The sequence below is a fragment of the Fundulus heteroclitus genome, chromosome 11 (genome assembly GCF_011125445.2).
Source record: "Fundulus heteroclitus isolate FHET01 chromosome 11, MU-UCD_Fhet_4.1, whole genome shotgun sequence".
NCBI lineage: Eukaryota > Metazoa > Chordata > Actinopteri > Cyprinodontiformes > Fundulidae > Fundulus > Fundulus heteroclitus.
The window spans coordinates 9461407-9481761 of record NC_046371.1 but is presented as its reverse complement, the minus strand read 5'-3'; the positions used below and the strand labels follow the sequence as shown (position 1 = coordinate 9481761).

At 39.6% G+C, this 20355-nt stretch overlaps 2 protein-coding genes and 1 non-coding gene across 3 annotated transcripts in view; 1 reads left to right on the top strand and 2 right to left on the bottom strand.

Moving 5' to 3' along the window:
- The window catches only part of st6gal1 (ST6 beta-galactosamide alpha-2,6-sialyltranferase 1), a 49176-nt gene extending 46023 nt beyond the window's left edge, over positions 1-3153 (bottom strand). Inside the window, exon 1 of the mRNA XM_036142816.1 lies at positions 2847-3153. The gene's annotated coding sequence lies outside the window, so the exon portion shown is untranslated. The remainder of the gene's footprint in view (positions 1-2846) is intronic.
- A 2032-nt stretch (positions 3154-5185) lies between these two features.
- trnaw-cca lies at positions 5186-5257 on the top strand. The gene has a single exon. It is a non-coding gene; the product is annotated as a tRNA-Trp (tRNA).
- Positions 5258-6451: 1194 nt separating this feature from the next.
- ncf1 (neutrophil cytosolic factor 1) lies at positions 6452-18941 on the bottom strand. The gene is made up of 12 exons (XM_012853433.3): positions 18803-18941; positions 15937-16188; positions 15663-15743; positions 15498-15573; positions 10516-10681; positions 10365-10423; positions 10000-10122; positions 9000-9107; positions 8790-8907; positions 7625-7732; positions 7055-7215; positions 6452-6951 (listed from the first exon to the last, which is right to left on the bottom strand). The coding sequence occupies exons 2-12, from the start codon at positions 16006-16008 to the stop codon at positions 6788-6790; spliced, it is 1236 nt and encodes a 411-aa protein (XP_012708887.2). The 5' UTR covers positions 16009-16188; positions 18803-18941; the 3' UTR covers positions 6452-6787.
- Positions 18942-20355: the final 1414 nt, after the last annotated feature.

Below are 20355 nucleotides of genomic sequence, written 5' to 3'. Positions count from 1 at the left end.
TGTGCAACAGTGTAATAATACGGCCAATAACTTAAAACTACTTTATTATTTTATTTAGTATTATTTGAACAGTTGTGTTTTATTTTCTGTTTTACCCCACTAACTGAACAACGTGTAACACTTCTCTTTCACTCAGGGGTTAAAAAATATCTGGACATGTTTTACTTTTTTTTAACAAAAGTAAAACATGTCTACATCCATGTCCGGATAAAAATTAGACCGGCTTTTCATAGGTCCAGTTAGCTCCGCCTACAGCTCCACACCACCCCTGAAAGTTAACATAATCTCACTCAATTTTTTGAACCATTGAGGTACCATTGAGGCCTTTATACACTTTTTTCTTAATTGAGTATAGAGCTCTTGCTAGGTTCATCTTTCTTTAGTTTAAGCAATTTGAAACATAAAAGTAACTTACTGCATTAGTAAAAGGTAACATTGTGTACATTTGTTTATTCAACTAAAATAGGCATGGCCAGTTTCCTTGTTTGTTACTTTTATTATGTATTTATTATTATTCCTTTTACTTTAACTGGCCTTTACTAAAAAGCTAAAACAGGAACTTAACTGACCCTTCATAAACATTCAGGTTCAATGTATTGCCCGAAAACGTAATTAAGACAACAAAAATGGGAGTGGCGCAGGAGTGGTAGTCATTCGGAGTGGGAGCGGGACATGACTTTTTTTTCTACTCTGGCCCGGGATTGGGACGGGACACAAATTTTTTCTGTGGGAGTGGAATGGGACAGGAGTGAAAATCCACTCCTGTGTCACCCTCTAATGTAGAGGGCCCAGCATGCGCGTTGAACAAGGTTATTTAGTTAGAGGAGAACACAACTTGTTTTTCTTTTTGGTCAACGTGCAAAAATGTTATGAATGGAAGAAAGTTACTGCACCGCATCACCCTGAACACACCATTGCCCACAGTAAAACAAGAATCATGCAGTGGAGATGTTGTTCTTAAGCAGGGACAGGGAAACTGGTCAGAGTTGATGGGAAGACAGAGTTAAACTGAACACAGGACAATCCTTGAAGAAAGCCTGGGGTGGATTTGCAGCAAGGCAAGGAGCCTAAACATACAGCCAGAGCTTCAATGTAATTCAATTCAATTTTATTTATATAGCGGCAATTCATGATACATGTCATCTCAAGACACTTTCCAAAGTAAAATTCAATCAGATTATACAGATTGGTCAGAAAGTTTCCTCTCTAAGGAAACCTAGCAGGTTGCATCAAGTCTCTCCAAGCAGCATTCACTCCTCCTGAAAGAGCGTAGAGCCACAGTGGACAGTCGTCTGCATTGTTGATGGCTTTGCAGCAATCCCTCATACTGAGCATGCATGAAGTGACAGTGGAGAGGAAAACTCCCCTTTAACAGGAAGGAAAAACCTCAGCAGAACCAAAACCAGACTCAGTGTGAACGCTCATCTGCCTAAATGCACTGGGGGTTAGAGAAGACAGAGCAGAGACACAAAAAGCACAGAAGCACACATTGATCCAGGAATCCTTTCTATGTTGGTAATAGCGGATGATCTGTCTTCCCTGGATGATGTCACAGCTAACAGGATGTCAAACCAGGTGTATCTACTATGAAGGGTAAAAAAATGACAGAGAACAAAAAGGTAAAAGATGAAATAACAACAAGCAACAAGCAACAATGTAACTGTTTAGATCAAATCATATTCATGTGCTAGAACGGCCCTGTCAAAGTCTATACCCAAGTCCAATTGAGAATGTGTTGCCAAACTTGAAAGATGATAATCAAGGATGCTCTCCATCCAATCTAACTGAGCTTGAACTATTTAGCAAGAAAAAAAATGGTAAAATATTTTTTTTTAAATCACTACATTTTAAAGCCGATAGGGACACCTGCCCAAGATACCTTCAGCTTTAATTGCTGTGACAGGTGGTTCTACAAAAGTACTGACTCCATACTTCTCCTTCAGCTTCACAATTGCGTAACACTATGTGTGTCTCTACGACCAAAATAAAGAATAAAATGCATTCAGGTTTGTGGTTGTAGCGACAAAAAGTTCAAAAGCTACAAAGACCTATGCAAGGCAGGGGACATGGTTCCCCTCTACGATCACTGGCTCCCAAACATGCAAACCCTTTTTCCTCTAAAACATTTTAGGTAACCTTTATGGCTGAAATCATCACCAACGTACAGCTTTGCAGCAAGGACGCATCAATCTCAGTAATGTCAGCTTTTTTCTGGTTGTGCATCAATCTAAGCAGAACTGCAAGTTCTGTTGTCACCAATACTAATGATAAAAACAAATCTAATAAAAAAAAATAAGAGGATAGATTTTACAAACTACGCTGGTGTTCACCATCATTCAGAACAGCGACTCAGATTGCACCAGGGGAATTGAGCAACTGATACCTATTCAGGTCATCTTTGACAAAACAGAAACTATCTTATATATCTATATATAAATTGATGTATATTTTATTTTTAAGATGCATAAGTGCTACATATAGAGCAGCACCTCGCGTTTTATATCGTCTTCCCTATTCAGTATTTTTAATGCACAAAACACGGCCCGTTTCTAGGTTGAATGGGTTCTTCTATAAACGTAATTAGATCTACAAAGATGTGAACAACATTTTTGATGTAGAAAATTGTACGAGATCTACTGAGGCAATGTAGGATGGACAAGAAAAGCGTACGGTTATTTCATCAGATAGTAACATTGTTACTAAATCACAGATCAATAATTTGGCCACATACGTTTAGTAAACCATGCATTAGATATTCAACCTAATGCACGCCGCACCAGAGAGGCAGACCGATAATGAGAAACCAAATCTATACATCAGAGGTTGTGGTGTGTTTTTTCGCTGACCTGGGTTAAGTGATGCTCGTCCCTTACGTCGCGCGGTCCCTTTGATTTATCGACGCCACGGGACCGAGCAGGTTGCTGCTGCTGCTGCTGTTGTTGTCACCGCCGCCATGTTCGCGCTCAGCCCTCCGACCTGCCGCCCCGCATTCCGGGCGTCCCGTCTGAGTCCTCCCTCGGTGTCCGGTGGTTGCATTTGGAGGAGCGCGGCGAGGAGCGTCGGGTCTTTTTTTTATTATTCTCCACGGCTCTCCGTATCACCGCGCCGCCTGCTGTTGCAGGGATGGAGCGACAAGCTGCAGCCAGGAGCGAATCCGCTTCCGGGGGTGGTTTTCAGAATAAAATGATGTTGCGCAACGACAACGGGACTCGCATTCGGGTCAGGTCACGACTGCAGGCAGGCAGTGCAGTAGCCATTTTCCCCTCCTCTTCAGCCATGTCTTTATAATATGTGTCCACCATCCACCTAAAAAACCTCAGAAACAATCAAATAAACAAACAGCTGCAGGCCCTGCGTCTCAAGGTTCTGGGTCGGGCCCTGGATCTCCTCCAAAGGAAGAGGACCCAGAAACCCTCCAAAAGGAGACACCCAGATCAGAGGGCTCCTTTTAGTGTGTTTAGGAGAAGTGGCACTACTTTAAGCTCCTCAACCTTATTTTTAAGGCCAAATCCAGCAGTTTTCTGGATTGAACTCTTTAAAAAAAAATAAAAAATCTTATTCTAGACTGCATGGTTGTGCAGACAGCACTGTTGCAGCAACAGCAACGTGGATTTGAATCCCTGCTGGAGTATTCCTCCGTTAAGCTTGTGTGTTCTCTCAGGGTACTCCAGTGTCCGCCCACTGTCCAAAAATAAGTATGTTAGTTTTATTGATCATATTAAAATCATCTTAAAGGTGTGCAGGTGTATAAATAGCTCAGTGTGTCTCTGTGAGGTAAACTCTGTCTCTTACCCAAAGACTTGCTGGGGCTTAGCTGCAACCCAGCAAAGATTCAAAAATGGATGGTTCAATGTTGTTTTTGTTTTTTTGCCCATGATCTGTAATACACAAACCTTGTTGTTGTTCTTTTTTTTTACTTTCTTTTTTCAGATAACAGCATTACAGCACGAGCATTACAGCAACCATTTCCCGTTCAATTCTACCATCCAACATTAAAGAGACACAAGAGTAGAAGAACTGAACTGTACACCTGAGCAGGACTCTGTGTAATTAATAGCTTTAATCAAGGATCAATTCCAATCATGGATCAAAGTAGCCTACTTAATTTTTGAAGATGTTGCTTTCTTTAGGCTCAATTATGTGCACAAACATGTCCAGTATACGAACATTCCTAACTTTTTAATGCTATGGTTTGAATTAAATAAATAATATATTATAGTTTTAAATTCCAACATCTTTATACAAATGCAAAAACTGGACTGAAATTAGAAAAAGGCGACCTTGCAAGTATATCAAAGTCATACAAATGAACAACTTTATTTTATTTTGAAGCGATTCAGCGATCACGTTACATCCGTTTTTTTCTAAATTTCACCAACTTCTGTGTCTTTCCTGCAGCAAATCAAGGCACGCACTTTGCAGAAAACGCCGATACGCACGCCTCGGTCTTTTCTCATTTTCTCAATTTTCTATTGGTGCGCAGCTGTCTTTATTTTATAAACCCCTTTAAAGACTTTGGATGTTTTCTATTCTAAAAGAAGATGGGGAAAATATTTACAATATTGAGATTTTATTTAGCCCTGGGCCATTGATATTCATCAGCAGTAACATTAACATTGGTGTTGTTCCATGGTCAAAGTGAAATTAACGCTTTTAGCGGTTTTGCAGTTCGACGCGCACTGAGCTGATTAGTAATTTGTAGGTCAGCCGATTGATTAGATAAAAGATGTTCCCTGACCGGGAATCGAACCCGGGCCGCGGCGGTGAGAGCGCCGAATCCTAACCACTAGACCACCAGGGATGATACGGCGCACGTCTAACCGGAAGTCCCTGGGTACATATAAACATATGCACAACATATACGTTTTCTGTTTTTGTATTATGTGACGGCAAAAGCTTTTTTTGGTCACACCGATGACTATTTTGATTCAAGAATAACCAGAAGGTTAGAATATAGCTCTGTTTAACAGACACGTATATTCTTACCGATCCATTTACTGACGCTAATGCTATCAGGTTAGCTTTCACAGTACCGAAGGAGCATATGAACAAGTGTTTATAGCTGTGGCAAAGGTGGTCTTAGCTGGAAAGCAGCAACAACGTGCAAAATAAAGAGAAAATATCTTATCGGAACAGCATTTTGTGTTCTCATTGATATTTTTAGTAGTGTGGAAACTTCCGACAGGACCTCGTGGCGCAACGGTAGCGCGTCTGACTCCAGATCAGAAGGTTGCGTGTTCAAATCACGTCGGGGTCAAACGTTTTGTCCGTTATTTCAATGTTTTGGTACTTTTTGCTGGAAGAATGTACATCTGCTCCCCTGGGACTTCAGGGTTGGTGAAAAGCGGTCTGGGCAAGGTGAAATTACTTGAAATATTATAACTGTTGAGGTGTGACGAAAGACATTTTTGCAGCCTGGGGAAATGTATTTTACACATTATACTAGTAAAGTGAGGATCTTTTTGAGCCCTTACTTTTTTCTGGGCTAGGGGTTAGGTTTAGCATTAAGGTGTCAAGGTAAAGGTTAGGGTCAGGGTTAGGCCATAAGTAAGGCTTGAAAATGAATGGAAGTTAAGGATGTATTTTAACCAAGGACGCTTGTGTGTGCGAGAGAGATATTTACTCTGCCAAACAAGAGCTGCTTAGCTGTTTTTATGCAAAACAATGACAGTAAATTCTGTTCTAAATACACCATATGGCTACAGAAACAATCAGAACCATACTAGCTCTTTTGAATATCTCAATCCACCCTACCAATGACTTAAAATGTTTTAGTTCTAATTATCATAAAGCTTTAATAATAAATGATCTCGTTCTTAATGTCAAAATTCCTTCACAGGAATCATCACCAACGTACAGCTTTGCAGCAAGGAACGCATCAGTCTCAGTAATGTCAGCTTTTTCCTGACTGTGCATCAATCTAAGCAGAACTGCAAGTTCTGTTGTCACCAATACTAATGATAAAAACAAATCTAATAAAAAAAAAAATAAGAGGATAGATTTTACAAACTACGCTGGTGTTCACCATCATTCAGAACAGCTACTCAGATTGCACTAGGGGAATTGAGCAACTGATACCGATTCAGGTCATCTTTGACAAAACAGGAACTTTCTTAAATATCATATATAACTTGATATATATTTAATTTTTAGATGCATAAGTGCTCCATATAGAGCAGCAGCTCACATTTTATATTGTCTTCCCTATTCAGTATTTTTAATGCACAAAACACGGCCCGTTTCTAGGTTGAATGGGTTCTTCTATAAACGTAATTAGACCTACAAAGATGTGAACAACATTTTTGATGTAGAAAACTGTACGAGATCTACTGAGGTAATGTAATTGGCAGGCTCTGGTTTGATCGAATAGAAAAACTGATGGATGACGAGCAACAAATATGCTAATAACAGTTGTTGTTTATTTTCTATGCTCCACAAATGTCCACAGTTGTTTCGTTGTTTTAGATATTTATTGAGCAAATAAATAAAACCACAGCACACATACAGACAAGGTGAAGTAACATTGACTGGCCCACGTGTTTTCTTAGCCTTGTTTCTTTTAGCCCCTAATAAAAGCAAATACAGATGAAGCCAGTTGAGAGTAAAACTGAAAAGACAGCGCTTGTGTCTGTGTCACAACGAGAGGAGGCCTAATTAACTGACGCATCCTAAAATATATATTTAGGCCAGTTGGAATTAGGATAAGGCCATGGGAGAACTCAGTAAGGAGAGAGAATCTGTCTTCCACCACCGAATAGAAACGTCTCCTCCCTGGATGATCCTGATGCTAGCTGGAGGAGTCAGAGCGGGACTTATTAATGCTCATTTTCTTCCGGGTGTTGTCGGTGCAGCGCTCCAGGATGAGCTCAGGACTTGGCCGCGGCGGGATGACCGGAGCTTCCTTCTTCGGCTCGCTCTCTGAGCTGGATTCAGACACCTCGGGAATGTTGTCTGTTGAATGAGAACGGATGACATGAGATCATGTAATGCCCTCCAGGTTGAACCGGCTGAAAATATTAAAGCATGTTTTTTTTTTTGTTTGTTTTTTTAGTACCCTCATTTTTCCTCTCCCTCAGTGGCAGCTTTGCAGAGTTTCGTTGTGGAGCTGCGACGCCTTTCTGCTGCAGGTAACGCCGACTGTTCCTGCGGTAGGCTTCCTGGCTGAGCTTCTGCCGGGATTTGCTGTGAATGCTTTTGGCATTTCTGATGGTGGACCTGAGAGAGACAGAGGGCGCATCAGTGAGGAGCAGGGGAGAGACTTTGCCCCCCAAATCACTGAATCCTAAGCAAACATGAATCAAGCGAGAAAATAATAAAAACTTGAGTAGATTAATTGCAGTCTAATGTCATTATAAGATCATTAGTTGTAAAAGAAAAAAAAAAGAAAAACTTGTGTCAAAAGAGCCTAAATGTGAAGTTGTGGTTAAGAAATGCCAAAAAGAAGAAGAGACGCTTTTCTAGAATCAGAAGTGGCGTATTAACAGCCACAAATGGAGGACTATGCACAAACTTTAATGGGTTGCAGCTTGACACGTTTATTTTTCAGAAAGGAATTTAAAAAAAAACATTCTTGACTGTACTTCACTGTACAGTTTAGCTTTAAAACACAAATCCATCTGCAGACCTGCGCGGTGGAGGTTTCTGTCCTCGCACGTTTGTCCTGCCAGTTTCATTTTTCTTGTCAGACTTCTGCAGGAACATGGAGGGATAGTGACCAGTCTGTTCTCCTTTCCTGGGAAATAAACGATGAAAAATAAAATTAAGAATAGATAAACTGAATGAAAATGTCACCAACTCTTGAAACTGCTTCTCACAGTTTCCAAACTTCTTTTTGAGCGGGATATAAATCTGAGTAACATCAGCATAACAAAGCATTGGTACCACATTGGTACCGTGTTACAATCAGGCTAATAAATAGTTTATAGATATGTTAATTCATCTGTAATCACTATTATAACTCATTCATAAGTGTTTATTACACGTTAACTATGGCCAACCAAGAGACAAGACTGACCAGTTTATTGCCAAATAGTGAGCCTAATATGTTTAGCTATATATTTCATCTAAATTTGCTTATGTTAAACATTGTAGACTACAAGTTACTACCTCGTAAGCACAAACTGGTCAGTTTTGCATGTTTTTCCCCCATAATTACAGCATAATAAACACTCATAAATCAGTTTCAAAGTGTTTACAGATTAATTTATAACATATTTATAGTCTAATTATTAGCCATGTATAAGGGGAGCCTTATTGTAAAGTGGTACCAAAACATTTGAGCACTAAAACATTTTCTACAAGAATCATATTACATGCAAGGGCAGCACTGCCGGTGCAATTAAAAGAGTACATTAACTTTATCTTGAAGAGCATCAGCATTATCTTTGGATTGACCTGGAGGCCTCTGTGATACATTTAATCAGACGTAACATTTGCTTTTTTGGTCCATCTGTATCTTCTGAGATAAAGCTCAGACGTGTTCATCATACAAATCATCAGCAACATCCTGACAGGGTTGCTGATGCAGAAATTATGCAGGAGCCTGAGGTTGCAAGGCAAACTTGAGAACCGGACGATATCAAAAGAGTTAATGTACCACTGCCAGCACACAGATCACAGCTGAAGAGCCCTTGTTGTGAAAAGGCTCAGGTCTGGGCTAAAACTGAGTGGAAAAAGCAGACAAAGCACAAAGAGCAACTGCACAACCTTCAAAAGCCCTGAAGACCCACTGAGCCAGGAAACTTGAACAAATAATTAAAAAGCCTGACTGTTGGTTGCTCAGATTTTACCTGACGACCCACCACCCGTCCAGCAGTTTGTGAATGACCTCTACGGTCTGTCCCACCTCCAGGGAGATCTCATCCTCCTGCTCCGCCTCGTATGCTTGGGTGGTGACGTGCATCTCTCCTGCAGAGAGACACGTCTCTTTCAGTGAACAATGGAAAAGCACACCCATGTCCACCATGCCGCTGATGGCAGCAGATAACAACAATACTTGCCTTCATAGTCCGGTTCAGGTTCCTCAGCCTCCTCCGGTCCATCAAGGGGCTCCAGGTAGGAGGCAGGAACCCATCCTCGTTTGGATTCACACTGACAGAACCACCAACCTGAAAACAGCAGCAGCAACTCAATAAAGATGCCAATACACATTGAAACTACAGTGTAGAGTGTATGTGGGTGTGGCTGGGTGTGTCAGCAAAATTTCATCGCAACGAGGATGAAAATATCTCATTCTCAAGAAAATATGAGAAAAGATGTTCATTTGAAGTCGAGTTGAGGTCGTCAGGGTTAAAAATTGCACAAATCTTACAGAGTAAATGTTTTGTTTTTGAACAAGCTATTTATAACAGGAGGAAGGACAGAGGATTTCAAGAAAATATACTGCAATATTCAAATAATGTGGGTTTTTTCAAAACCCCAGTTGGTCGTGGCAGGTGGCCGTTCACACTGAGCCTGGTTCTGCTGGAGGTCGTTTCCTGATCCCTCTCCACTGTCTCTACTGATGGGGCCATCATCAATATATGTTTATCGAATTATTGAATTATCGTCCAGCCAGATGACATGTGTTGTGAACTGCCGCTATAAAAATAAACCAAATTAATTTGGTTTATAATTAAAAAAAAAAAACTTTTCCAAGTTGAACTAATTACACTTATTTTAAAGAATTAGATTTAAAATGGTTATTAATAGATATTCCATCTATTAATAAGTTATTCAAGACCTAGTATAGAAAATATGGATGTATTTATTTATAGTATTTATTTAGTTTGTTTTATTTCTCATTTTATTTTCAATATGGTAGGAAAAAATAGTTAAAAAGTGTAAAAATAATCAAATGTGAACAGAAATAAAGAGGAGGGATTTCACACTATTTATAGTAATTTATAGGTATCTAACCATTCGTCTTTGTGCAATCTCTCCAAACTCCAGTCCTCCAGGACCAGCGTCCTGCAGCTTTTTAGATGTATCTCTGGTCTAACACTTTCATGCTTTTCTCACCGTTCTCATTTTTCTCCACTATTTCTACGAAGTCTCCGGTGTGCAGGTTGATCTCATGTTTGGACGTCTTTTCAAAGTCTGCGATCACTCTGTAGGTGTCCAGGATGATGGGGCCAGAAATCTCTGCAAGGTGGAAAAACACTTAAAATTCACTTAAAATTTAGCAAACACTTGCAACTTCTGCCTTATTTGAGAGATCAAAAAAACACCTAGTCTCGTAAAAGTTTTTGTCGTCTTTCAAATAGTTTAAATCATTCAACAAATAGACCGTGTGATCACCAAGAGATCGGTAGTAAATGAGTCGGTCGAGGAGTTTCACCAACGTTTTAACGGTTTTCTGTTAAACCAGGTAAACCAACACCTACCAGATACGTTGCCTCGTGCGATCTCCCTGGACTCCACAAACATCTCATCTCTTTTCATTCTGTAGGAAGAATACTCCGCTTTCATGTCTTTTTCCAAAACAAAAACAAAAAAACACAGTTTATGGCGCTGATGCGTGTGTGATATACTTACGTATTTGGTGCGGGCGGGTTTTCATCTTCGGGTCGGACCTTGAAGAAGCTGGACAGATGTTTGCAGCGGGAGATGTGAGCTGGCAGGTCGATGAGCGACTGGCAATACTCAGCCAGGGTGGTCTTCCTGTTTTCTCTCGACTTCTGGCTGTCCACCCACCGTGGAGCTGAGAAGAGAAACAAGTAGACCGCTTCCTGATCAGACTTAAAGATGGTGAGAGATCCCCAGTTGTACATGAACAGATTGGCAACCTTCAAAGAAAGACTGGAGCAGAGTCGCCCTTTAAACCAAGAATTCTGTAGGGATTTTAGTGTTCAAGCCTAAAACTAATCATCAGACAGCCACGCTTTATGATTTCTCATTTGCCTTATTTTAAGCTTTGCCAGAAGGGGCTTCAACTTCTCTGAGCTCAGAGGCATCTGAGTTATACCTGCGACATAGATGAAAGGAGGTATTTGGTCAGATAAAACAGCATTTAAGATATTTGTTGAAAGAAATGTAGCAAAGAGTCCTAAAGCAAGGCTTTGTGACGGTACGGAGCTGTAATGGTGGCAGACCACATTTCCACTTCAGCAGTAATGAGGAGAGGTCAGAGATTTTACAGCAACATATGCTGCCTTCAGATCCCAAACTTTTCCTGTGACATCTATGAGAAAAAACACTTTCTGTACTTCTTCCAAAGGGCCAGCTGAGGAAAGCGAGGGCACAGCAACTGGATCTGCCTGCTAGCCGTCCTCAACCGTCCCCAACAAAGCACATTGAGGAACTTAGAAACAAAAACTGTGTAGGGAAACTGTAACCCCTCAGAGAATATATGTTAAAACACTTCTGTTAATTTATAAACCACTGAATGGCTCAGTTCCAAAATATATTAAAGATTTGTTATCTGAGCCACTTGCCAGACAACTCAGGTCTTCAGGTTCTAGTCTGCAACCCCAGAACCAAACATGGAGAAGCAGCAGCATTCAGTTTTTATGCTCCACTAATCTGGAACAATCTCCCAGAAAACTACAAAAATGCTTAAACCCCAAGTTCTATTAAATCAACGCTAAAAACCCATTGGTTCAAAGTTGTCTGACTGCTCTATTTCCTCAGGTCTCTGGGGCCATGGTTAGATCCGCTGTGGTGTAGCTGGCTGCCGGCGGTGCCCGCAGGCTCGTCACCGCAGCTCCCGGGGGCTTTTTCACTGTGGCTGTGGGGCGGTTTCCTGTGGCTCCTCTCTGCTCCTTCCTGGGATGGGAGAGGCAGCTATTCCTGTGTTGGTCCCTCTTGAGCCCCTTTGCTCTGGGGGCCCTTTCGGGCGTCTGGGGTTCTGGTTTCCCCCGGTGTCTGCCTCAGCATTCTGAGGGGGCGGGTCTTAGGCTCCTTACAACCACTATTGAGCATTTTTCTTATGGACAACCTTACATACATAATTGCACTCTCACAAACAACTACAGGTGCTTGGATCCAGGTACTTACAGATTCACCTTTATACAAAAAAGCCAGATAATTAGCTTTAGCTGTCAGTATACATCTTGTATTAAATAATACTGCGTGTTTTTCAGTGATGTTATCAAGGGATTGTTGTTTGCACCTGTGGTACTTTAGTGGTTGGTTTTGCTGTTCTTTTTATATCTCTCTGTGCAGGTGTAGAAACAGACTCCGAAGATGTTACATTGTTCTTTTTCCTCTCCTCCAATTTTCTCACCTTTTCTTCTCTTGACCATTTTGTCTCATCTTTTTCTCTTCTTTTCTTTCTCTTTTACCTCTCTGTTTTTGTGTCTATTGAACGTGAAATAATTCCAAAATAATATCTAATAAAGCTTTTTGCATATATATATATATATATATATATATATATATATATATATATATATATATATATATATATATATATCTCAAGCGGAGCACTATGGCAAAGCAGTAATGCTCCACTTGTGAAAGTAAAATCTGTTGTCTTTGGCTTTAAGACAGCAATTCTCAATTCTACACTGCCAAACAGGACATGTTAAAAAAAACTGAGAAAAAAAGAGAAAAAAAGGAAACGTTGCTCTGCATCCTGCCGCTTTTCACTCCAAGTTAACAGCAAGCTGCCACTTGCATCAGGACTGAACTTTTGTCTCTGCTTCTTCTTTTCCATTCTGCAACCACAGATTTGGTAACATTTCACAAGAGGAATGTGTAAAGCTGTAGTTCTGTTTTTTTTTTTTGTTGTTGTTTGTTTTGTTTTTTGTTTTAATCAGAAAGCTCTCCCAGAGTTTGAACAGGAACACAAAAAACAAGACAACAGTGATAACCTGTATGTTCTAACCACGACCAAAAACCGAAGCTGTAACCTCCGACACATGGGAAAAGCAGACAAATGCTATGTCAAAAATATACCAGTGTGCATGTTTTCCTAGTTCTGCTGAGCAACTAATGTCACTGCAATGTTTGTTTTGGCAGCAGTAACAAAATGCAGAAGATGGAGGGAAAAAATTACCATTTTACTGCAACATACATGAGATCCTTTTTCAAATCCAGTATCATGCCTGAATTCAATCTGTCTTCTGTTCTTTAATTTTCTGAAATGGGAATCAAGCTGATAAAATAAATTACAATTTTTTGCTAAAGAATAACGAGACAAAACATAAAAGGCATCCAAAAGAGAGCGGCAAAACTGCAACAGTCACAACTGCTTTTACACATTTGTAACAGTGCAATATTTCTTATGCATGCAATATTTAACCTCTACAATGCTTTCTAGCCTGCTTAAACATAAGGGATTTGTTACCTTTCTATTAATCATGAATCAAAACGTTACCCTTTCCTTCTGAGCCAATGCAACATCGTCAGTATGCACCTAATGATGTTAAACTCATTCTCAGTCCAATGCATTCAATGTGAATCAAACATGTTGAAGAGAAACTTTGACTTCAGTTTAAACAGCGTTGATGATAGTCTGACCTTTAGGTGTCATGATTTTCCTATCATTTAAGAAAATATGCATGCTTTTTCTATTTTGCTGCAAACATTCATTTTAACTCATGGCTGTAAGTATAAAGTGAGAAGGATTATAGGTATTAGATTACATACACGACAATGTGCGAATTCGATACTTTGAGTAAATTAACTGTTTCGCTCTCATCGTTAGGAACAAATAAACAAACAGATTAGGGTAGCAATGAGCCAAAGATACACATTTCTTTGACAGAAACCAGTTTTTATCATGTCTCCAATGATTATTTAAGAACAGTTCAGACAAAATTACTTTGTGAAGCAGAACTAATGAGCCGTGTTTTTATACCTGCAGGTTTAAAAAGAGTCCTCTCCTCTCATGCGGGGAATAAGAAAATCTCAAAACCCCACCCATTTTGCTGCTACTCTTTTAGGAATTCATAGGAAAGAGATGTAGCCTCGAAAGACTTTTGCTCAGTTTCCTTCTTCAGGGTGCGACAGTCGAAACTGGGCTATAATTCGGACATGAGGAACATGTCAGAAAACCCGGAGTTGCCAAAGACAAACTGCACGTCACCAGAGGGTAATTATTACCATCTGGATCATAGTTGGCAGATATTCCATCTATTAATTCAGCCATATTGCTATGTTGGCCAATAACCTTTTTCATGCAGACACTAAACTTTATCCCAAAGTCTGAGTTTATAGTTCCTTTTTTATTCCTTTTAATAAAAGGATGAGCAACATTTCCGAGAAGATGTCATCGGTATCATGAGTCATATTAGATGAATAACTGTTGATGAGGGAGAAGGAGCAACTGATCTGTATGAGAATACCTAATGTGTTTACTGTAGCAAAAACAAAACAACAAAAGTGAAAGAAAAGTGTTAAATTTAAGTTTTACTTTACAGATCAAATAGAAATCCCTCCTGCTGCTCATAAGGGAACATGCAAAATCCTTTTTTTTTAGCCCTTAAATATATTTTGTTGTCTACTTAAGTGTAGAAAAGCTGAATTTAGTCTCTCCAGGGGTTGTGTAGAAATATCTATATCTATTTTCTGTTTGGGTTATACTTTTCAAGCCATTCAGTTTCTCTGTTTTATTATGCATTTTTTAACTATTATGTCACAGTATTTGTTGCGCAGCTGCTAAACAAGGTCATGGATTTCTGGCTTACCAATTTCACGAATCTGCCATTTTTTATTACTTGAAATTATTTTGTAGTCCAAGCTGAAGGATACTGAAGCTACAAGTTGATAAGTCATTGTTGTTCATTACACCGTCGCCCAGAATACTACGAAAATTGCTGAGCGGGGTGAAACTCTGTGACCTGGAGGGGTGTGGGGTGTGAAGTGCCTCCTTTAGATTTAAAAAGACCGCACAGATGCGCCTCAGAAAAGGGGTAAATTAATGAGGAAAAGCACAGCAGTTCCACTTTATATTGACCACAACTGGATGATTTCAGTGTGACAAGGAAGAACGGAAAAGCATGATATGTTGCCTTTAAATTGTACAGAATCTTCTCTTTATTTCTTAAGTTGACTTTGCTTCTGTTATAAATAGGCAGCTGCAGATAGTGAAACCACAATAGCTCATACATCTTAAGAAGATTCACACCTGCTGGTGCCACAAACCAAATCAGAACTAAAACCATAAACTCCCCAAACCTTATGAACTGTGACTTTTATCGTAACGCCCTGTCCTTAGCAAAAGTTCACCTTTATGGAGTCTGAACTCATAATCTAAGCACTGAAGCTGCCTTGAGCTACATTCTACATAATTTGGTCTCATCTGTGCATGAATTCAAACAATGGTTGCTGCTTATCTGGTTGATTTCAGTTGCACTTTAAAGAAAGAAAAAGAGAAGTGAATTCGACCACATGTGTTTGTTAATCACAGGTGCTTCCTGGAGAATTGTTGCAGCATAGGAAGGGGTTTTACATTGAAATGGTGAACTTATTTTTGACATTCTCCAACATCCACAACCCCAGAAGATACAAATGAGGGCAGAATCTACAACTTCAAACACATAAACCAGCTTTTTTCTTCTTCTTTTCTTTACCTGGTAGTGATGGGATTTTTCTATCCCTCTTGTCTATCTGTCCAGCCTCGATGGGAAACATCTCCTTTAGAGATTTCTGGAAGGAACCATAAAAAGGAACATTTGATAAGTCATCCATGTTTCAGATTTGGCAGAGCTTTAACAGCAAACTGTGGAGGGACTAACATGAAATGTGTGGATCTCAGGGTACGTCCTGTAAATCAGCTTCTCTGACTCGTCGCTCCATTTCACCATCAGCCTGTACACCTGCACAACATTTTAAACTCATGAGCATGGGATCTTTTTACAGATCGGACACACCGACACACACTTTCCCTTTTTAGACACTGACTTTGTGTCTGTATATGCTTTAAGGTATCTCCACATTTAGAGGTTTAACAGGACGTAAAGTCTTTATTTGCACGTTTTCTGTTTCATATTGAAGGATTTCTTGACTCACGTAGTGCTGACTTGGAAAGAAGCGTTTCTCGAAGCCGAGCAGCTCCACATGCCTGACGTAGATCTCCTCCATGCTGAAGGTCAGAAAACTGAAGTCTAATGGCGGCGGGGAGCTGCAAGCACTTTGCTTATATAGCCTAGTCTGTGTGTCGTCAACGCACCACCAAAGATCATTTCCTCTTTATCAGTGTTGGGACGTGACAGAACTATCCGTGAGGCAAAAAAGGAAGGAGTCACACACTGGGGCTTTCACCTGTTTACGGAAACAAAAAATGTAATAATTTTTTCAAACAGACAAAAAAACTCATTAAAAAAAAGTTGGTTAGTGAGGAAAGGAAACTCACATTTTTGGCATTTGTCAAATATTTACAATAATAATGACTTCACTGATTATCCCTCTGTAATTCTTGCAGAGAGGGCCATGGTTCCTATCTCCAGCGGTCAATGGCAAGAGGCGGGGTCCTCCCTGGACAGGTCGCCCATCCATAACAGAGCAATACATAGGCCCACACTCTTGAGTAAAGGCAGTTTAGAGTATCAATCAGGCTATTAGCCATAGTTTTGAACTGGGGGAGGACGTGGATTTGCCAGAAAGAATCTATGCATGCACAGGGAGAAGATCTAAAATAAATGCAGAAACATTCTCGGCTGGTATTCAGACACAGTGCTATCATCTGCGCCACCGTGCACGGATAGTTAAAACCCTGCCTAATCATTGCTGACTTGAATAAGTACAAATGATGGAGAGAATATCACACACCTCTCTATTTTATCTTACTTATGATGAATGCTGTTGTCCTTTTTGTGTCTTCTTCCTCCATTTTAGGTCAGTAACCACCACTGTGTTTGCAGGTTCCATCCCAACACATCAGAATATAATCAAAAAGTACATTTATTTCAATGATTGAGTTTAAGAAGTGAAACTAATTTTAGATTCATTACTCACATTATTACATTATTACTCACAAGTGTTTCTTGTATTTGTGTTACATTTAGGTGATTATGGCCTACAGCTGATTAAACCCCAAAATTCAGTTTCTAAGACAATTTGCCTGTTGCATAAAAAAAAAACAATGAAAGAACAGATACATGTGTCATCATGACAATCATGGGAAGGACTGTTGACTCACACAGTTGTCTAGATGTCCATCATTGACATTGCCTAGGAAAGGGTAAGCCACTGAATGTCAATGCTGGGAACAGGATTGCTGCTGATTTAAAATAAATCTTTTCAGATGAAAGCAAGTGTTGCATTCGATTTGTCCTGTACATTAAGATCTCAGTGAGCAATTCATGGGATCCATGTCATCTACTGGTGTTGATCTACTGTGATTTTATCAAGTCCAAAATTACTGGCTGAATAATTCGCACATAAATTTCTGCCATACAAAATACTTTATTTTGCGATGGGGACTTCTTGTTTTGTCTTCCACTTCCCTTATTCTTTTTTCTAACCCTCATCTATTAGGTATACACTTAGGACTAAGCTGTAACAGTCTGGTAGAAACTGAGTGAAAATCTCCATAAAAATGTATGAAGAAAACCTCTTAAAGACAATCATTTCCACCTGGAAGGCTACTCATCAACACTGATTCAACTGATATCAAAAACATCTGACTGCTACAAAGAAAACGCTTAAAAGAAGGGCTGGTTTAAGGTTTATGCAGAAAGTGAAACTACAATCGCTCACACATCTTAAGAAAAAAGCTTCACACCTGCTATTGTCACCAACTCTCTCTCTCTCTCTCTCTCTCTCTCTCTCTCTCTCTCTCTCTCTCTCTCTCTCTATATATATATATATATATATATATATATATATATATATTTTTTTTTTTTTTTTTTTTAAACTGCTGTCTCACCCACCCCTCCATCTCTCAAGCCCGGGTCCTCTACCAGAGGCCTGGGAGCTTGAGGGTTTTTCTAAGACTGAGATGTCTGATGTTTCTCCAGGTATCTATTGGAGCCACTTCTCCAGAGTGGGAGTTACTGCCCCGAGTGCTCCGATGTTGTCTTCACCTTCCAGGCAACTTTCTAATTCTTCCATGAGTCCTTGGTATTTCTCCAATTTCTTGTGTACTTTTGTCCTGATGTTTCCATCACTCGGGATGGCCACATCGATCACAACAGTTGTCCTTTGCTTATTATTGATCATCACAGTGTCTGGTTGGTTTGCCATTACCGTTTTTGTCTGTTTGTATCTGGAAGTCATTCTCCACCACCTTGGAAGGTGACTCCCATTTTAACCTAGGGGTCAGCTTCCCCTTGCCACATGTCGATGTGCCCCTGGGCAAGGCACTTAACCCCAAAATTGCCTATCGAGCTGCGTCTCTGTCTATGGGTAGTGCTGGCCTAGTGGTTAGAGCAGCGTGCTTGCACTAAGAGAAGGATGCAAGTACCTAGTTCGATCCTCTGGGTCCCTGAGCAAGACTCTTAACACCAGAATGCTTCCCGGGCTGCCACACATGGCAGCCCACGGCTCCCCAAGGGTGATGGGTTAAAAGCAGAGAACAAGTTTCATTGTAATGTATGTTTCAATGACAATAAAGATGATATTACTATTATTACTATACCAGTTGGTATTGTGAACAGATGTTTTTGTACATTATACCAACCACTTGGTTATGGCGTTCTATGTATTCCTTCCCTGCTATGTTACACCCTGCTGTGAGATGCTGGATGGTTTCTGGGGCCTCTTTGCATAGCCTGCACCATATAATATCTGATAAAAACAGATTTGCCACCATTTCTATTTATTTATTAAAAGAAGTTGAAGGTCATTGTCTGTACTATCATCCAACTGTTTTGTACCACGTAGAGCTGGACGTGTAGGAAACCCTATAGCTCACAAACATTAACACATGACTGACCTTTTGGCTTTGCTGATTCAGAAACCGATGGCACCACTTGCAGAGGGGATTTGTATTTTTGGGAACAGAGACGGTTTCCTTCTATGGTTAGTGACGCATCCAGAGCCACATTACTGTCAGGAGATACATCTGAGGGTGAAAAGAAATATGACTCAGATATCGAAGATATCGAGCAAGCCAAACATGGATGATGTGATGAAAGACTGATGATCATGAAACATGAGTCATTTCAGTTTGATGGGTATGTGTGAAATTATTTTAGCCTTATGATCTGTTTCCTTAAACTCTATTTCAAATGAACATGTTGTGTGTCCATAATTTAATGTTTGACTTTGGACCACCACTTTTCTTGTCCTACTATGATGGAGTTCATTCAATTTTGTCACTTTCTTATGAGTCACATGTCTTACACGTTCACTTGGGAGGTCAGACTTTCAACAATAAAAAAGGTATTTCATCATATTATTAAAAGCAGTTAGAATTTCATGCAAACAACAATGATGACTTATAAAAAGAATAATTCAATTCAATTCAATTCAATTTTATTTATATAGCGCCGATTCATGAAACATGTCATCTCAAGGCACTTTACAAAATCAAATTCAATCATATTATACAGATTGGTCAAAAATTGGGTAGAGTAACCAAAAAATGTACTCAAGTAAGAGTAGCATTACTTAAAATGTGTTTTCTTAATTATAAGTAAAAGGTACCCAACCAAGAAATTAGACAAATAAGAGTAAAAGAAAGTATTTGGTAAGAAGGCTTCTCATGTAACTTATCATAACAACTGATTTCATATTCTAAAATTATGTCAGTCAGGAAAAATGATCAAGTTGTGTACAAATTCTGGTATTTTAAAGAATATGAAAAATACAGAAACGCTGGAGATAGGGCACCAGCAACTCCCCTAACCCCATGAGGGATTAAGCGGGTCAGAAAATGGATGGATGGATGGATGGATGGATGGATGGATGACAAATACAGAAAAATAAAGTATTACACAGTAACAATTCAGGCAGAAGAAAAACGTTTCCAAATATAATTTTTTTCAACATAAAACTTCTGTATAACACTTATAAATTAATACTTAGGCCAGTTAATTTACACACAGCAAGTTATGTAAAATACTTCTGATGACGTCCGCTGTTTACTTTGCTCAGTTCACATCCAAACGGCTCAATGAGCTCGCAAAAATAAAATAACAAAAAACAAAACAAAAAGCAAAAAGCAAATAAAAAAACTCATCACAGCAAACCGCTATTTATTTCTGACGGTATTAAATAAGCATTTTTATTCAAGTTTAATACTCAACTTTCCACGTTGACTGGTCAGGAAATAGATGGCGCTGTCGCGAGAAGTAGTCCAGTCCCGCGGGGCTGAATCTCCGTATTTTGCAGACACGTTTCTGGTGGATGAACCTGAACCTGCAGCACGGTGACTTTGAAGTTACTTTTTATACCAGAATCCTGAAAAAGAGAGATGCGTTTGCGTTATTTTGGATAAAGAAACCCAAACCCATCTTTAGATGCTTTTCGACCAAAGTATTTTTT